Source organism: Tiliqua scincoides, chromosome 5, assembly GCF_035046505.1.
Source record: "Tiliqua scincoides isolate rTilSci1 chromosome 5, rTilSci1.hap2, whole genome shotgun sequence".
NCBI lineage: Eukaryota > Metazoa > Chordata > Lepidosauria > Squamata > Scincidae > Tiliqua > Tiliqua scincoides.
In genome coordinates, this window is record NC_089825.1 from 6,637,507 (window position 1) to 6,657,484 (window position 19,978).

Below are 19,978 nucleotides of genomic sequence, written 5' to 3' on the forward strand. Positions count from 1 at the left end.
GAAGCCAACTGGCATAAGACTGAACCATTTCTCTTGCCACAGACCAGGAAGCAATTAGTGGGCTGGCATCATTCAACGGGCACACACTTAGTTGAAAACTAAGTGAAAATTAAGGAAAAACCTAAAATACAGGAGTATGAATGCTGCTCCAACAGCTGCCACATGGGTGCAAGTTATTTGGCAAAAAACATGCTTCCCTAAGGCTAAGCTGCTGAATCTCAATGTATAGCATCCATCATCAACATCTTTCACAACCACTTAAAATACATAAAATGCTGTCCATATGTTAAAATCAACAAGTGACTGCCCTTAGGCTCAGTGTTGTATCTTTCCTTCATGAGCAGGGACAGTCTGAGCTCGGTTTTCACACTGCTAGGGATGGAGAAGCCTGGAACTTTTTACAACAGTCCACACAGCCATAAGACTGTCAGGGAGAACATGGCATCTAAACATGGCATCTACTCTTGCATTGCAAGAATCAATCTGCTGCTTCTGATCACACTTAGTATGTTGTACCATAATGTGCTACAAAATATACTGCAGGAAGCAAGGCTGACTGACAGCAGGGCAATCTTAAAAAAGTGGTTTGGAAACTCAGTGGTTCCACTCAGTTTTTCAAAGTGAAAAAGTCACAGCTAAACCGATTTGGAAGTCCTGCACTCTCTAATCTAGAGCAGGGGTGGGCAAACTTTCAATTTGAGGAATCCTGAACCTTTAGTAATTGTATGGGAGAAGAAATTTCAGCAGGTGCAGCTTGTCATCTCACAGATGACAAGCTGTACCTGCTGAAATTCTCTCTACTGCACAATTTTTAAAGGTCCAGGATCCCTAAAGTTGAAAGTTTGCCCACCCCTGGTCTAGAGGTTGTATCTCCTAATTTTATAAGCACAGTGAGTGTTTGCTGTAAGCCATTCTGCAAAAATCAAAAGACACTCCCTTATTAAACCGAGTCCATGGACTGACAACAGGTTCCAGAGTTAAGCCTTGGCTCAAATTAAACCTTGGGAATGCAGATTCAGTAACGTGCTGGTCTCACACTGACCATTAAGAGGACAAAATGCATTAATACAGTAGTCCCCCTTGTATCTGTGGGTCCAGTATCCTCAGTTTCACTTACTCAGGGTTCACAAATTCCCCATGGTGCAAATGACTTATCCGTCTCCAATTGCAACCCTCTTGTCACATATCCTGTATCTCACTATCTCTGTGCTTTCTAAAAACGCTAACAGGAAGCAGGTTGGAGGCTGAAGGCGGCAAGACATAGGAGATCTTGACAAGAGGACTTCAATCTGAGACAGATAAATCACTTGCATGATGGGGGAATTTGTGAAGTGCTTTTTGTAGGGTTAGCCGCTATCTGCGGTTTCAAGTATCCGGAGCAGCTGGAACCTATCCCCCGTGGATACGGGGGAACACCTGTAATATTTATGATAAGGAGTTGTTGCATACAAGAGCCCACAACCTCATATTCATCCAACTCAGCATCCTAGGGCAATGGGGATCTTATAGGATCTTACTTTCCCACAGACACGGCTCCCAGGGTAAGGATCAATGGAACCAAAGATGCTGGTCCCACTCTGGAGGGCTCCTGCTATGGAACCATGGAGCACATTAGGTAGCATCTAATTAATTTAGTGCATTTGATTTTGCATGAAGTAGAATCAATCAACTTTAATTAACTGAGCTCCAGTTTGCACATCATTACACTAAAGGATGGTATGTGGAAAGACGTTTCTCTATGTAATTTATTATTTGAAAGTAACCATTACAGCAATTAATCATTGATCATCAATCATAACTTCTGCAAAAAATATATATTCCTATTGAATGATACGACAATATTCATTTCTTCAAATGGGACTGGTCATTGCTTAGCATCTTAGAGACACTTATCGTGAACTGGTGCGACACGCCATGCAGTGAGCTAAGCGTGGAGTCTGAGAAGTCCCCAATTAAAAACTCAATACAGGCATGCCACTGCGGATCCCGTATCCTTGGTTTCACTTATCCACGGATGTGGGACCCCCTCCCCTCCAGCGCAATTCAAACTTACCGGGGGAAGGGGTGAAATTCTTGTTTACATTAGACAAAATTCTTGTTTGAGCTTAGTGGCCTTCAGGCTGCCTCCCAGCAGCCTGGTCTTTTCTAAATACCTAGCTGGAGGAAGCAGACCTTAACAGGAAGCGGACCTTAACTGTTTCCACTTAACCTCTGGCTAGCTTTTTTTTCTTAAAGGACCAGGCTGCCAGCAGGCAGTCTTCTCCTTCAAAGAAGTTTTTGGCTAGGGTAAGTTCTTAAAGGACCTAATGGGCTTGTGGTGGGGGGCTCAGCACACACACACACACACACAAGCAAGCCCATTAGGTTGTTTAAATTCTTACCCAAGCCAAAAAGTTTTTTAAAGCAAAAAATCTTAGCCATCTTCTGCTTTAAAGGGACGTTTTGGCTGGGGTTAAGAACCCCTCCCCTGCGGAGCTATTCCAGGCAGTGGAGACATTCACCTCCATTTTGCTCCCACTGCCTGGAATGACTCTGAAGTGGGAGGGGGGAGGGGCCACCTGCATACTGCACTGAGGCTCTCTGAAAAACTTAGTGCTTTGCACCCCCTCTTGCTATGCCACTGATGAACATACATAGAATGTGTCATATTTTTTTTCATTCCTTGTTTAGTTGTTCTGAAGGAGTAACTTTTTCATTTTTCTTTTTTTAAAAGACACTTCTATAAAGACAGGCCAAGAGCTGACAGAATAATTTATTCCATGAGCAACCGCTGTTTTAAAGCAACATATGGCAATTTTGAGATGAAATCCCTGACTTTTCTGAACCCTGAGAAACATTTAATCAGAATTCTCTTGTGCCATTTTGCAAAAGGGCACGACAGCTCCAATCTTTAAACTCCATCTGTGCATAATTCTTTAATCTCCGTGTAAAATGTGGCTTCCGAACCAACCAGACCAGTAAAACCAGTCAGCTAATGCTCACAACATAGACCTAGGATCACTAATTCAGTGTATCTAGTAAATTTAATACGTCTCAACCGGGCTTGTAAGACTATGCAATAGAAAGGCTAGCAGAATGGTAAACTAAACTCTCAGACAAAGAAAATTAGGTTGCGTCATTTGGATTGCTAAAGCAATCTTGAGATCAACTTTCCCAGCCTCTCATCTGGAATAATGACTTTCAATAAAAATGACTCGCTAGGAAAGGCCATTTAATTTTTACTTATCAAAAAGAAACAAAACAATTATAAACACATTTTGGTATATGATGTTGCTGGTTCGGCATCAGAAAATAAGATAAGGTGCTACATTTTACTGGCCCACCGTCTGTTAAGGGGTTGCAAACTGTAAAACAATGGGTTTCCAGGCTGTCACCTTCTACACTTTCAAGTCTACCAGTGACTGGTGAAACAACAGTGACTTCTCCTGCTCATTTATTTCCAGATCTTATAAACCACCACCTTTTCCTTGGCCTCCTATAAGGAGCAGGATGACATGTGTCCAACACAGCTGGCAAAAGAAGATGGGGAGGTCATCACTAGGGAAGAACTGAGAGAAACCATGACTGCTTTATCTTCCCAGTCTAACCAGTGGATTCAAAGATACAGATAAAGCCTCTGAGTTGCAATCCAGTATAGTGATATTGTGAAATACTTGAAAATCCTCATATTTCAGAATTGGATCATATTCATCCATTGCTGCTTATTATTATTAACAGTATTTATATACTGCTTTTCTACAGAAAGTTCACAAAGCGGTTTACAGAGAAAATCAAACAAACAACTAATGGCTCCCTGTCCCCAAAGGACTCACAATCTAAAAGAATGCAAAAGAACACCAGCAGACAGCCACTAGAAAAGACAGTGCTGGGTGAGGAGGGCCAGTTACCCTCTCCCCACTAAATAAAAGAAGAGCCACTAAATAAAAGAGTCACTTAAAAAGTGCCTCTTACCCAGTTAGCAGGGGTTTGCAGCCTTACAAAGGCTCAGAGCCAGAGACACGTGTTGTAAGGTCCAAAACTATAACATGATTAATAAATTTGCTGTTTAAAAGCAGCCCTGCCATGTCATAACAGAAGCTGCTGAAACCTGGAGAGGGGTAGTATGTCACAAACAGGTTCTTACACAGCATTGAGAGAGGGCTGCCTCAAAAAGAAAGTTACCAGGCTTGAAGCAAAAATAAAGAAGCCCCTGCAAACCTCTTTTCCATCAGCCCAAGAGCTTACATCTACAAGAGTTTGATGCAGGCTCTTTTCCGCTGTGAAATTCAAAATGGACACACAAAACAAAACTTGTGCTGGCCCCCACACCTTTCTAGCTGCTTTCTCTCAGGAGTGAGTCTCACCACATTGGGCATCACAACAGAAAACAGTTGGCCTCTCCAAACTTTCGTGGGCACAATCTCATCTGCTTAAATGAGAGCAAGTCTTTTAAAAAAAATTTAAGGCCTTCTTTTTTTCCTGAAAGTCTTTCAATAGCCTGTTGAACTTTAAAACATGTCTTATACTCCTTATACTAGATTACAAAGAAGGATAAATAAAGCCATAAAAAGATGGCTTTTACCAACATAGTTTTATGGATAACAATTTGAATAATTTTTATTATAGATTATTTGAGCCTCAGCTGGAGGGGAAAAAAACGGTTTATAAAGTGTTGTAAGTAGCTAAACAAAGTACAAGCTTAGTTCTTCTACTGAAGTCATTGAAGCTGTGCATTGCTTCATTTGTTGAGGCTGCACCTTGTGATTTGGAGGAAATTAAGGCTGCAATCTTACACCCACTTCCCTGGGGGTAAGCCCTACATGGGATTTACAACCGGGACTTACTTAAAGCTATAAGAAGAACCCTGCTGGATCTTGAGCAGACACACATAGGATTCTGCTGTAAATAAGGAAGGACTCCTAAGGATTTTGCATACATAGAGCTGTGGTTTGCAATCTCAAGGTTTACACAAGAAGATGCTGTTTGAAAGACAGGAATCCATTATCTCCTGTCCTGGGTATTCATTAAATAACAGTCTGAAGAATGGCACCACTCCAAGGTTCAAACCAAACATGTTCAATTGCTTATGGTTCTTTGGGCAACTCTGTATAGATATAAAGCCAGGGATGAACATCCTCCACCTCTTTCAGGTCTTGGTCCAATGATGAATGCCGAGAGAGGTCAATGTTTAGATGCAAAGTGGGTGCAATAGGTGGATGCTCAATAAGTGGATGGAATGGATACAGTATCTCACACCAAAGCATTATTGATTAGTCACTCAAGGTGACCAAGAAATACAGTGGGAATTTTTACTAGGGGCTGCATAAATGTTAATGCAACATTAAGTAGGGATATTAAAAAAATATTGTTGAAAACGAACAAAGAACTAAAAGTTTGACACAAAATGTTTTTGCTTTGGAATAATAGATGAAAACTGTTCAAGGCTCAAGGCAAATCCAGTTACCCCAACTGCGCTCAGGCTCATTGCTGAGGGGGCATATGAAACTGCCTTGTACCAGCTGATGGACTTTCCAGCCCTGTATTGCCAATACCTGCCACGTGAGATCTCTTTCCTAACTGGCTATGCTAGTGATTGAACCCAGGATCATGAACACCATGTGTTCTACCACTGAGCTGTGACCCTTCCCCAGAGGAAACCAAAAGAACTCAGGAGAAGAGCTCAAGGCTTATTGTTCACTCACCTGACAGCAAAGGGGGAGGGGAATCTGCATAGCCTGACAATGGCCTATTGTTAGTTAAGAAACCAAAGCTGACACAGTTCCTCAAGTGTGGGCACAACTGGAAATTTTACTTAGTTCAAAACTAAAGTGGAAGCTTTCGAACACTTCCTCTTGCGCATACAAAGGAGAAAGAGAAAAGAGGGTGAGCGCATGAGTCAGCCTGAGGCGGCTTTGCTCTCATAGAATTAAACTATTTTCAACCAGTGTGCCATGGCACACTGGTGCGCTGCAAATAGTCTGCAGGTGTGCTGCGGGGCTTTGGGAGGGGGTCATTTATTAGTAGGGCCATTGGGGGATGTGAGCCACCTACTAGCAGCACCATATGCCATGTCTACTGCCAAGAACCTGATGGTGTGCCTTGATAATTTTAGCACCTTGTCAGTGTGATGAGATGAAAAAGGTTGAAAATCATTGAATGAGAACCTAGAATGACATTTGAACTAGACCTCTGACTGGCTTGAGTGTAAGCATGGTACTTCTTAATTTCTATTAGAAAACACAGCCCTTTGGAGTAGAGGGCAGAGCGTTGTGTCTGAATGCAGAAAAGCAGATTCCAAACCCCACTGATCCATGAGTTCACTAGGTGACTACAGCCAGTCACTACTCCAGTGTCCAGCATACCAAAGAAGATTGCTGGGAGGATAAAAAAGACAAAAAAAGAAAGACCACCTAGGGGAGTTACAGGTGCACTTGTTACACAGCCAGGCAGCATTCCTTCCACACCACAAAAAATGCAGCTGTCTTGGGGTGCTTGCATGGTGCTATGTCCATCCATGCTTCTGGGTGATGCATAGAGGAACATTACTGGGACATTCATAAGAACATAAGAACAGCCCCACTGGATCAGGCCATAGGCCCATCTAGTCCAGCTTCCTGTATCTCACAGCGGCCCACCAAATGCCCCAAGCAGCACACCAGATAACAAGAGACCTGCATCCTGGTGCCCTCCCTTGCATCTGGCATTCTGACTAAACCCATTTCTAAAATCAGGAGGTTGCGCATACACGTCATGGCTTGTACCCCGTAATGGATTTTTCCTCCAGAAACTTGTCCAATCCCCTTTTAAAGGCGTCCAGGCCAGTAACCATCACCACATCCTGTGGCAAAGAGTTCCACAGACCAACCACACGCTGAGTTGCCATGCTGCTCAAGAAAAGATGGAACAACAATGCTGACAATACCCCACGTGCGTGGTCATTGCTCTGCTATTCTCACAAAAGCTGGATTTTCGTCATTAAGAAACGTGATTATTTCCTTAACACAAGGAAAATAAAGGTGGGTAGTAGGTAGATGATGAAAACATATGAACTCCCCTCCCTCGTGTAGAGTGAGTGAATAACGTGCGACAATCCCAGATTCAACAACAAATCCGGAAGTGCCTTTGAGGTAATCAAGACCTTGCTTGCATCACTCAGGCTCTCAGCCAATCACCAGGATAATGCAGCAGCATTCCTAGGAGGAAAAAAAATAAGGCCTATCCACAGTAGAAGTAAAATGGCTACTTGTTTAAAAGGTTGTGAATGGTTTTAAAAAGGATAATACATCAAATGACATATTTAAGCAATTTAATCTCAAGAGCATCTTGCTTAAAAAAAAAAATTCACAGTATAAATGGAAATAATTTGTCATTCTAATATAGCTTTTTGGCATTTTAAAAAGATCAATCAACAAAAGTGCAAAGTGTTTTACAGGAAGAGATTTGCACCTCCTAGAACTGCCCTTTCCAGTCCAGCCTCTCACACATACATTTTCTGCTGCAATTTATAGGAATTTTTAGAAGACCTGTCCTACTGGAACAACTGGGCCAAGTATTTTCAAAGTTGCACAACCGAAATGCAATAAACCTAGCAAAAACAAAGGAAATAATGAACAGAAGATTATTTCCAAGATGTTGCTTTGAAATCTAAATAAACAGGAGCAATACAGAGGAGAAAGAGAGACCAAATTGCAGCTAGCTGTACACTTTATCACCACTTAGAGATTACTTGAAATTGTTCTACATGTTGGCTGTTACTATTGGTGCCCGATTCATTTGCAGTTGTGCACCACTTGGGTCAATGTAGCTGGCAACCTCTTAATCATGATTAAGTGGACCAGGGTACTCCCACAAGCTTCCTCCCTCCACGTCCATCTCCATCCTTGCCCTTAATAACGGTTTAAGCATTGCACAGGTAGAAACTTCAGCCTCTGCTAACAGTGCACGCAGTACCCTCTCAACCACAATCTGAAAATAGGACTTGAATCTGGTTAGCAAACTAAGCTTAATGATACCCAGTCAAGCACGTATGTGTATGAAACACATATATAATGTATACAGCTGTACATGGTTTTGAGTGCCTACTAGAAGAGTTCTTTTCTTAATAACAGGTCCCTTCGGAACCCATAAATCCCCATATGTCCCTTCTCTCCTCCCCCATGCGATTACATGCCCCTTTTTTCTTCTAAGGACCACCTTCTCTTCCCTAACAATTGCTTACACTTCAGGTTCAGCAGCAAGTAAATAGTTAGAACCAGTTTTCCCTTGTCTAGCTAACTTGAGCAAGTGGGTAAGTTTAGCTATGCACCATTTTAGTCTGTTAAATCACGACAATAAATCCATTTTGTACCTTTCATCCTAGCCTGCCTATCCCTTTCCTGCTGAACTGCATAGCTGTGCCATTGGCCAATACGCTACTAGAATTCTTTAGTGAAATAGGATTTACCTTGGCAGAAGCCAAGCTATTCCTTTCATTCGCCCAGTAGCCAAGACAGATACCTCTAAGTTGGACTGAGCACATTAAAAAAATGTGAAGACACTTACCATCACTGTAATCAATGGAAGCATAAGAACCCAAGAAAAGAGAGGCTGCAAAGCTGCTGACCAAAGAAATTCTCTGAAAGAGAAACATGAAAGTGAATTCTTAATACAAGCCGCCCCTGTGACCCGCTGATTTGAGGCCTGTGGATTTGATCATCTACAGCAGTGATTTTCAACCTTTTCCATCTCATGGCATACTGGCAAGGCACTAAAATGGTCAAGGCACACTGATCTACAGGTTTAGAACCTATGGGATCAGCCCAACATGGACCCTTCAGAGGAGAAAGGAGCGTCACTGGGCCTCAAAAATGAAACTTTTAGTTTTCCCCCGAAAACCAAGAGGGTCTTGTAAGGCCTCTCAAAGTCCTTAGAAGGAGTTCTAAGGCCTGTGGAGACCATGTGCAGTTTTCCCCAGCTCTCAGAACATCCTCCAGAGGAAACAGGCGCACAGCTCCCATCACCTCTGGAGGATTACAGGGCCACAAAATCCACGGATTTCATCATTCGTGGGCTTCCTTATCCACAGGGGGTCCTGTGGGATGCCCTGTATGTTCACTTCCATTTATCTGCTACTTAAAAACTTATTTCAAAAAATATTAAGCACATTTAAGTGCCAATAATTTCAGTGGAAGAGTTAAGTACTTGCTTAACTGTCACTGGACCACATCCAAAGTATACAAGTTGAAGGAATTGAGCCAGACAAACTTCTAGCTGTTAAAGGCAAATGAAAACAAAAAGGGAAGTAAGTGTAAGATCATGCACATTGGGGCAAAAAAACAAAACTTCACAAATAGGCTGATGGGTTCTGGGCTGTCTGTGACAGTTCAGGAGAGAGATCTTGGGGTGGTGGTGGACAGGTCGATGAAACATAAGAACATAAGAACAGCCCCACTGGATCAGGCCATAGGCCCATCTAGTCCAGCTTCCTGTATCTCACAGCGGCCCACCAAAAGCCCCAAGGAGCACACCAGATAACAAGAGACCTGCATCCTGGTGCCCTCCCTTGAGTCTGGCATTCTGACATAACCCATTTCTAAAATCAGGAGGTTGCGCATACACATTATGGCTTGTACCCCATAATGGATTTTTCCTCCAGAAACTTGTCCAATCCTCTTTTAAAGGCGTCCAGGCCTGTCCGCATCACCACATCCTGTGGCAAGGAGTTCCACAGACCAACCACACACTGAGTAAAGAAATATTTTCTTTTGTTTGTTCTAACTCTCCCAACACTCAATTTTAGTGGATGTCCCCTGGTTCTGGTGTTATGTGAGAGTGTAAAGAGCATCTCTCTATCCACTCTGTCCATCCCCTGCATAATTTTGTATGTCTCAATCATGTCCCCCCTCAGGCGTCTCTTTTCTAGGCTGAAGAGGCCCAAACGCCATAGCCTTTCCTCATAAGGAAGGTGCCCCAGCCCCGTAATCATCTTAGTCGCTCTCTTTTGCACCTTTTCCATTTCCACTATGTCTTTTTTGAGATGCGGCGACCAGAACTGGACACAATACTCCAGGTGTGGCATTACCATCGATTTGTACAACGGCATTATAATATTAGCCCTTTTGTTCTCAATACCTTTCCTAATGATCCTAAGCATAGAATTGGCCAATTCTATGAAGAAGAAGTGAAGAAGGCCAATTCTATGCTTAGGATCATTAGGATCAGTGGGGCTGTTCTTATGGGAAACAAGGTAAGAATCAGCTCATGTACTCCATACCTCACTTCTCCCTACCTCTTAACTCTCTTATCATGCTACAGCACTGCCCAGGACCTGTATCAATGCAGGAAAGCTGAATAGGATTCGACCTTCATACATTAAAGGCACTGGAAGTCTGCAAAAAGCCTGAGGACACACCTAAGTTTGGGCCGGGGAGAGAGCTACCCTGTGTAGTTCACACCACTTCTAGCACAAAGCCATGCCCTCAGGACCAAATGGCTTGGTCTGCAGCCAAGACCCTCATGATGAACCCATTAGCTGCAGCTCTTATTAAACCTTTTCCTACAACCCCGTTTAGTGAAGTTTCTAAATGTTGCCTTATTTATCTTAGTGTAATCTGCACATATGTTTTCACAAGTTGCTCTTCCAAAATATCAACACAAAAGAAAAAACTCAGTCGCAATCTCCAATAAGCGGGTAGGAATATTAGCCAACCTCAGTTTTCGAATAGACTTCGGGGTTCTGGCTGTAAATCTTTGCTATCTGGTTTCCTGTAAAACGCTGAGAAAAGACAAGCCAGAGCTTAGGAACACAAACTGTAAATGGAGTCAATAATCATTAACTTGGCATAATGAGTTCAGTACGTTGCACTTTAGATATTTAATTTGCCTGATGCATGATGGAAGCTGCTGTTTGGCTGCAAGAGACATTAAACAGACTACAATGCAGTGATTCATCACAAGAATTTTGCTTGCCTTTTGGGAAGGAAGGGAAAGAAAGCAGCAAAATATTCCTGGCCACAATTTACATTTCAGAAGTGGCTGATGAAGAGAATGAATTGCACTTGTCACCCAGTTAGGATTCCAACACAATGCAGGTGCCATGACCATGTCTCCAGTAGGCTCAAATCTTTTGCAATCTCTTTACAGTTCCATAAGTATACTGTTAGTGTGTGAAAAGATGGCCTTAAGTAAGCCACTGACCTTCACCCTACCCATCTGTAACAAGGAGGTAACAATGCTGTCTTACTGTGCACAAAGGTTGCAAGGATTACTAAGACAGTTGCGTGAAGAGCTTTGAGTGCTATGTGCAAAGCCGCCACAATTTCAAAGAAAACAAAGCAGCATTGGTATGAACACTGCAGAGCTGTTTACAGGCAGTAGCCACTTCCTTACATTACGCATGCACGGAATCCTAAAGATATATTGTAGGCAAGACCTGATTGCTATCTGAACGTAAATTTTCTGTATACGATATTTAAATTTTTAACAAGGTTGTTCAGCACTGCATGCTTTATTTCCACAAAAAAAAAGGTTATATTCCATGAAGTCATGAAAGAATCCCAACTTTAACAACTTCTGATACAGAGCATTATCTTTATGGCTGAAGAAACATCATGGAAAGGAGTAATGTAACATCATCATGGAGTAAGAATGGGGGAGGTGTATATAATCCTCTTTTAAAAAGAGTCTATATTCTTGCTCCCCTTCTTTTTAACTTCTCTCTTAGCAAGAACAGAGAAGATGTTAAGGTACGTTAAGGATCTGTTAAACCAGGAGGCCTTAACTGGTGTGGGGGGTATATGGGTGAGCTTCAGGGGATCCGTGAACTGAGACAAAAAAAAAATTGTGTGCATGTGTTGCACTTGTATGTGAGGGGATTCTTAGCTTTCATCAGATTCTCAAAGGGATCTGTGAACCAAAGAAGGTCAAGAACCACTATGTTAAACGTGGGTATATGACCAAGGAGAGAATGAAAGGAATGGTTTGTTATGGTCTTAGCACACGCTCACACTAGATGCCTCTTGCTCATTCTAAATTGGGCTAGGAGCCTCAAAAGCCATAGCTTAGCCTTTCACTGGATAGCTCTCACCTCATAGGCTCGTGAACCACTAATTTCAGCAAGCTTCTGAGCCCCTCCAACAGCTTTCTCGAGACAGCAGCACTGAGCGTATGTACTGGAATCCATCCAGATAGGGCTGTTGCTGACAGAAAAACAAGACTGTAGAAAAAAGAACTTTGTCAGAAAGATGGTACCAATGTTACACTTATATCTACATTAAAGGGAGGCTACAAGAAGATCATCACATGTATTACGTATACCCAGAGCTTCTACATTAAAATACAGTTCAGGTGACCTACAGTATCTAAAAACAAGACAAATAAAAACCTGAAATCTGAACTCCTTTCAATCTAATTTCAGGTCTGGCTACAGGATGGAGACGGCCTTGGTCACCTTGATTGATGACCTGCACCAAGGACCTGACAGAGGGAGCGCATCCCTGTTGGTCCTGTTCGACTTCTCAGTGGCCTTTGACACCATCAACAATGGCGTCCTTCTAGAATGGCTGACTAGGTTGGGGCTTGGAGGCACTGTTTTGCAGTGGTTCTGCTCCTTCCTGGCAGATCAGACCCAGGTGGTGAAGCTGGAGGAAAACTTGTTTTGCACCTGGAGCACTGACTAATAGGGACCTATTCCGTTCCCCATGCTGTTTAACGTCTACATGAAGCTGCTAGGGGAGGTCATCTGGAGTGGGGTGTCATCAATATGCTGATGACGCCCAGCTCTATCTCTCTTTTCCACCAGCCTCCAAGGGGCTGTCAAAGTCCTGGGAAACTGCCTGGAGGCAATTGGGGCCTGGATGAGGGCTTATGGACTGAAATTAAACCCAGACAAGACAGAGATATCCTAGTTCAAAAGACCATGATGCAGGTACTAGATCTATTAACTTGCTCTAGATGGGGTAGCACTCCGTCTGAAGAAAGAGGTGCACAGCCTGGGAGTCCTCTGGATCCACAGCTGGCCTTGGATGGTCAGGTGGTGTCTGAGGCCAAAGGGGCTTTTGCTCAGCTTCGGCTGGTATGTCAGCTGAGACCATATCTGAATCAGACAGGCCACAGTGAGATCTCACCTAGACTACTGTTATGCACTCTGTGTGGAGCTACCCTTGATGAGCAGGAGGTCTGGTCTAGAGGGTAGAGCCTCCGTTAGCCCAAAGATAACATCAGAAGGTCGCCAGTTCGAGGACACTGGCGGCTCCCTGAACGGCTGAGAATGGCGAGAACTTGAAGCAGCTGACAAGCCGAGCTGAGTGATTCCACCTGCTCTTGGTGTGAGCAAGAAGCGTCCTGGCTGCCCTCCATGTGAGAGATGGAGCTGCCTGTCAGCCAGTGGGAGAACTGGAGGCCAGAAGTGAGACCAAACCAGGAAGATCCTTTCTGAAATGTTGTTGGTTCTTGAAAGAGAGAACCTCCATGATTGTAAAAATCCCCTTGAGGAATTTAGAAACACCTGCCTATGTAAACTGCCTTGAATAGAGTCAGAGGAGTAATCCGATGACCAGAAAGGCGGTATATAATAATAACTAGGTATTTATGTCTGTTTGAAAGCTGCATTTAGTGCAGAATTGGTCACTGGGGCTCAGTGAGCCAATTCTTCCACATGGTTGCTCTGGCGGCTACACTGGCCGCTCATTCCATTCCAAGCCCACTTCGAGGAGTTCACCAACACCAGTGACATCTAAAGCCCATGGGCTCAGAACAACTTACAGCATTTCTTCTACACGTTAGTAGAATATTTGGGGCAGGGTAACATTAGAGAGGAAATGCTTTCTCCTGATCAGCGGTCACCAAACTCATGACCAAACTCATTGCAAAAAAGCCCTCCCCATTCCGAGCATTGATTGTGAGCAACAGAGCAACGCTCTGGGCATATCACATTAGTAGCCCACTGCCCCAGCAGACTCTGAGCCCAGATTTCAGGGCGTACACGACTGCACAGACGGTTGCACTGTAGAGACGGGGTGGGTTGATTATGAGCAGCGTGGCAGAATTGTAAGAACTGCTCACAACGGTGAGGGCTTTAGTGTTGTATCTGGCCCGTAATGGATCAGCACTTAATCTGGCCCATGAACCAGAGTTTGGTGAACGCTGCTTCAGATCAAAGAAAGATGGAAATTTAGAGGTCATTTTCTGTTGTTTTGCTATGTTTTCTGACTTTACAGAAGGGATATTCTTTGCAGCACAATAAAAAGGTCCTCTCGCACCTATTCACTGCACCAAACCTTTTTGTTATGGACCAAAGAGAAGGGTTTCAGAAGCAGTAGTTTAGCCAGAGGAAGAGTGGTGCGGTAAGTACTGCAGGCACCTAATGTGCCGTGCTGCCTGTGCGTTGCTGTCTATGCCTGGAATGCCTCTGACAGCAGGTGGGAGGAGCTGCTTACATGGAACATTGTGGCACCTGCACTACTTACTGTGCTGCCGCCCCGGCTACACTACTGTTCAGAAGGAGAGGGGAAGAGGTGATTCCCAAGATACCCTGGTCCCAGATTCCCAGATCATTCATGGCTTTAAAAGTCAAAACCAGCTCCTTGAATGGGTCCAGAAACAAACTGGCAACCAGCGAAACAAGGAGGATTGGCATGTTATGATCCCATCTGCTGGCTCCAGACAAAATCCTGGCAGCTGCAGGTGAGCCTCTTTGTAGCTGAGCAAAAGTGTTGGTCTGGTCTAAAGGGTAGAGCCTCCGTTTGCCTGAAGATAACAGCTGAAGGTCGCCAGTTCGAGGCCACCGGCACTGTGAACTGCGAGACCTTGAAGCAGCTGACAAGCTGCAGAGTTTTTCCATCTGCTCTTTGGCCGCCGTTCAAGTGAGATATGAAGGATTGTCAGCTTGTGTGGGAGGAAACTGGAGGCCAGAATGTGATACCAGATCATAAAAGGATCCATCTGAAATGTTGCAGTTCTTGAAAGACAGAACTTTCTTCAATTGTAAAAATCCCTATAGGGATTTAGTATAGCCTGCCTGTTTAAACCGCCTTGAAATAAAGTCTGAGGAGAAATCTGATGATCATGAAAGGCGGTATATAAATACCTGTGTTATTATTATTATTTCACTCTAGTTTGAGCGATGGGAGGGAGGCTGCTTCCTCCCCTGGCCTGAAATGGGATAAACTGAAACAAGAGACACCAGCCTCCAAAAGGAAAACACACTCCACCACTCTCCTTGCCAATATCAATACAGGAAGTAAGCATATTTTGCCACCAAGCTATGAGCACTGCTCTAAGTAGAGTAAGAAGAAATGGACCGAAAAGATGGGCAGTGCTGGGCACAACTCCACTCTCAGGCACCAAGTTTACTTTGGGTCACTCTGTATATCTCAGTTGGGTTTGTGGTGAGACAGAAGGGCATACAGTACCCTTACAGTCTTACTACAGTACAAGTATCAACGTGAGAAACGCAAATTTGCAAAACCAAACTGGCTTGTCACAAGGCAGGCTGAAGAGCCACACAGGGCTTGGCATACCGTGAAGCAATTATGGGACTGTCTGACAGTTTCCCCAGTTTCTTAGTGGGGAGGGAGGAGAGGTTTCATAAGGAAAGAAACAATCACTTGCTTTTTTCCCTTCTCAAGGGCCAAATGAATATGAAAAATGATGTTTGGATGAGGAAAACAACTCATTCATAAGCATCATCCATTTGATTTTAGCTAAGAAAAGTACAAACAGAGCTGACCCCACAGATTGATGAGGTGCACTCACTTTTGTCCACCCATGCACCTCCACTGCACCACCGCCGCTTCCTACACCCTGGACTGGAAGAGGAGGACAGAGTGGAAGGGGAAGAATGGAGAACCAGCTCTCTTCCCCACAGTTTCTCTAATTCCACTCCCCTCTTCCTTTACCAATCCAGGGAGTGGGATGAGCAGAAACCAATCAGACACTAGATAAAGGGAGGGCAAAGATCTGATACACCCCCTCAGATGCTGGAAAGCCTTGGGACTGTCTTGACTACAAAGCATCCTTCTAATGTCAACAGCCAGTTGGAAAAGAAAGTACAGTACAACCATGAAGGATTAGTGCGAAAAAGAGTGTTGAGTTTCCTTCCAAAACTCCTACAGGGAAGTTACCTTCAGCGACTGATGTAAAGGAAGATCAGGTGGTAAATTCTGTAAAACAGAGTTTGTTCCTTCTTTCCAGTAGACACTCCCATGTTGCTGAAAGTGAAAAGAGCAAAAAAAAAACAACATAAATCAGATCAGGGTGAGAAACTAAGGTTCGAAAAAGAATTCCCAAGTACAATCTATTACAGCTTCAATCCATTACAGCATTTGCATACTACCAAAATTTCAGTATTGGTGTCATTTTTGGATACTATAGTATGTATGTGACAAAAACTACCACTTGTCATTGCAACAAAAGATAGCATTTTAATGTCCATGTCCTATTATACACTAGGACCAAAATCACCTTTAAAAAAAACGAACACTTACCATTAACACGTACCAGGTTCACTAATTAAAAATCACCCTCACTGATTAATCAAACATAACTTTAGTTGATTAATCAAACAATAAACTCTTGAAGCACCAGTTATAAAAACCACCTTTGTTTGATCTGCACAGCCTTGTGGATGTTCTACAAAATACCTTCTCACCCCGGCCCGGTAAGTTTGTGCCAGCCTTTGCAGGTCGGTTCAGGGGTCGGGGGAGGTGTGGGGAGGGCAGGAGGGAGGCATTTCAGGGCAGGGGAGGGAGGGTGGTGAGCGGTCCCGTGGGCAGGCAGCGGGGTGGTGGGGGCGGGGTCAGGATCTGGCACTTATGCCAGATCCTATCCCCATTCCTGGGCAGCTCAGGGCGGCTTTGGATCTGCACCACCTCTTTAGGTGGCGCAGATCAGAGTAGACCCACTGGAGCAGCAGAAGCTCTCCCTGGGATAAGGGGAAGCAATTCCCCTTGCCTGGGCTGAGCTGCTTTCAGCCCCAAACTCGCGCTGGATTCAGGACAGGGCTGCCGGCCTCCCCATTCCAGTGCAAGTTAGGATTGTGCAGCCCACTGATTAAAGTTTGCAGCTCTACTTTTAACTAACCTGTCCCGCTCCAGACAAAGCTCTAACTCTGTAGAAGTTAAATCCAGAAGACTTCATCTTTTCTAAGATCATGTCCAGAGCCTGGAAGAACAAAAATGAACAACACTGATTAAAATGTTTTAGGAAACTTTTGGAACCATCAGGGTTACACAAGAGTGTCTACACCTGCCATGAGCAATAAGAATTCAGGAGAATAATAATAGGTGACTTGTAGATTTCTTGAAAAACTACATATATTAATTAAGCATGAGCACTATTTTAGAAGGGGGGGGGACTCTTCATACAAGTCCAAAACTAAGCTAAAGTACAACAGTAACTGCTTATTCTTCTCAGCCTTCCTTTCTGTCCCCCTTACCTCTGCTGCTCCCCTTGTTCCTATCCAGACTGTAATCCTCTTTGGCAGAAATTTGTGTCCATCCATCCCCCCAATATATGTAAAGCACTATGTACACTGACAGACCATCTAAATAATAAATTATTTATTTATTGCATTTATTATAATAAATTTAAACACCAACACCAATTCTCACAGCCAAATTAAACGTTGCAACTTGCCACATGGAATATTAGCCCAATGAGCCAAGCAGTCCTTGGACATGGGTAGTTTGCTAAAGAGAAAGCGGGGAGGTTAAGAAGATGTTAAGAACAGGACCTGACCTGCTTGCTTTCCCCTGAAATTTCACACTACTACTAAGCTACCACGGGTTTTCAGAGCAGCATATACTTCACAAATACAATCTGGTACCCTGAAAGGAATAAACGGGTTTGGCGAGGGGTTATTTCAGGCAGAAACAAACAAACTTGACAAGAGCTAAGCACTCCTCCTCTGCAAAACTGTTTCCTCTCCAATACACTTGGCTAATTAGAAGCATCCATTAGACTGACATTACACACAGTTGCACACATCGAGAAACATATTGATGTTGCCCTTACGACTTCCCTTGCCTCTTTGGACTTCAAAAAGACACAATTATACCATGAAACGTGTCAAGGTTGATAAAAATAAATTTAGATGGTAAGCCGAGATGTTTCAAAGAACTGACGTTTTCTAAGGCATTTTCCCTCATTCCCAATGGTCCAATTCAGTGCCCTGAGGCACTCCAGAGTGCACAAGTTTCTCCATTCCTTGTCACATAAGGGACAGCTCCAAATGCTTATCCCCTGTGGACAGGGCAGGCCTTGCTCATGCAAAAGCTCTGTGTGCCTTCAGGACTTTGAATCAGGTTGAGTAGCAAAGCTGTACACCAAAACATCAAACTTCCAGGCAATGGGAGGTTATGCTTCGGTGCAAAGGTTCCTGGGAACTTAGGACATCAAGCACAGAACAGCCCCATGCCAGCACTCTTGAAAGCAAGCAAGCAAGCGCATACTGGGAAAGCAGCCACACTAACAGCTGTGTGGTTCTGCTGTGCAAATTTGCATGGCCAATGTTCAGCCATTTGCTGGAGTTAGCTGCACTTAGCTAGTATGAAAATAGCATGGATTTGCATCAGCACAGAGACAGAGCCTAAGAGTGAATTTACATGGAGTTTTTGTTACGTTTTAAAGACAAATTACAAGCCTAAATTTAATTGGATGAAAATGTTTCTCATGCTCAGATCTGCTGCCTGAAGTTTTATTAGGTTCATGTCTACTTTTTAAAAAGAAATCTCACCGCAAGGTAATAAAACTATCACTCTTACATGAATATATGTGCTTATGGCAGCAACAAAGATATAACCAAAGACTACCAATTTTCCAATATAATAAAACCTGTGGATGAATCTCTATTTTACTACATGGGGTACATTTATAATTAACCAAAGAAGAACTACAGGAATTTCTTCCATTAGTTCACTGGTTCCCAAACTGAGATGTGGCTCTGCAGGGGACACATGGAAACCAGCCAGGGGAGCCAGAGAACCTTCGTGAAAAACCCACCACCCTAAACAATGTATAGGATCATAGCCCTAATAGAGAGTATCAGCCAGTGACCGAGTAGGTCAAGGGAGCTGCCAGTTGAAAAAATTCAGGAACCACTACAATAGTTGGTCTTGCTGCCAAATTAAGATGTTTAGAACAAGGGTGTAAAACAAAGAACACCTATTGAAAAGTTCCAGTGTTAATAATAATAATAACTTTATTTTTACCCCGCCTTTCTCCCCTAAGGGACCCAGCTGTGTCCTAAGGGACCTTAAGGGTCTCCCCTAAGGGACCCCTAAGGGATCCCTAAGGTCTCCCCTAAGGGACCTTAGCTGTGGAACAGTTAAATGAGGAAAAAGGGGAACCAAACTGGTTTCTCTTTCCCATAAAACAAAGAGTGAGAAACATTGCTTAATATTAAAAAGCACGAAAGACCAACAGAGTTTTAACAGGAGTTAAGAGCCCAATACTGAGCTCTTTAGTGCCAAGTGTACTGCTGATGCTGGGTGTCATAAACATGCCGTAAGGCGTGCCTGCAGCACACAACAGGAGGGGCCACCAATGCTGGGCCACTGTCAGTTGGCACTGAGCCTCAGTATCGTTCACTGGCCAGCGCTCCAGCAGCACAGTGGCAAACCTGCCTCCATGACGCCCTGGGGCAAAGGTCTGCGATGGCGCCTCCCCACACGAAGCTACCCTCCCACCTACCTACCTGGATTGCGATGGAGCCTCACGCGACTCCAGGATCTACTGGGAAAGCGTTCTGAGGTTTCCCTGAGGTCTTCAACTGTGCTTCTGGAAAACCGGAAGCACAGTTTCTGACCACATCGGGAGCTCGGGAGGCTTAATGTGCGATCCTAGAAGCGCACAAGGCTCCACAAGGCATCTGCTCCTTTTGTTCAATGGCAGGTCCGCTGCTGCAGCGGTGCTGGCCAGCATTAAGCAATATCAGGGTGGGGGAGGTAGGGAGTAGGTGGAATGGGGTGGGGAGGAACCAGGCGGGAGGGGGTGAGATTGGTGGAGCCCTGCTCCACCAGAT

General features: G+C 43.9%; 1 protein-coding gene across 1 annotated transcript in view; it reads right to left on the bottom strand.

Annotated features, from left to right (window-relative positions):
* XYLB (xylulokinase) overlaps positions 1-19,978 on the bottom strand; it is a 91,057-nt gene that overhangs the window by 65,256 nt on the left and 5,823 nt on the right. Inside the window, exons 4-8 of the mRNA XM_066627498.1 lie at positions 17,038-17,118; positions 16,080-16,166; positions 12,044-12,172; positions 10,667-10,732; positions 8,521-8,593 (exon numbers count right to left, since the gene is read on the bottom strand). Coding sequence (XP_066483595.1) covers positions 8,521-8,593; positions 10,667-10,732; positions 12,044-12,172; positions 16,080-16,166; positions 17,038-17,118 — 436 coding nt within the window. The remainder of the gene's footprint in view (positions 1-8,520; positions 8,594-10,666; positions 10,733-12,043; positions 12,173-16,079; positions 16,167-17,037; positions 17,119-19,978) is intronic.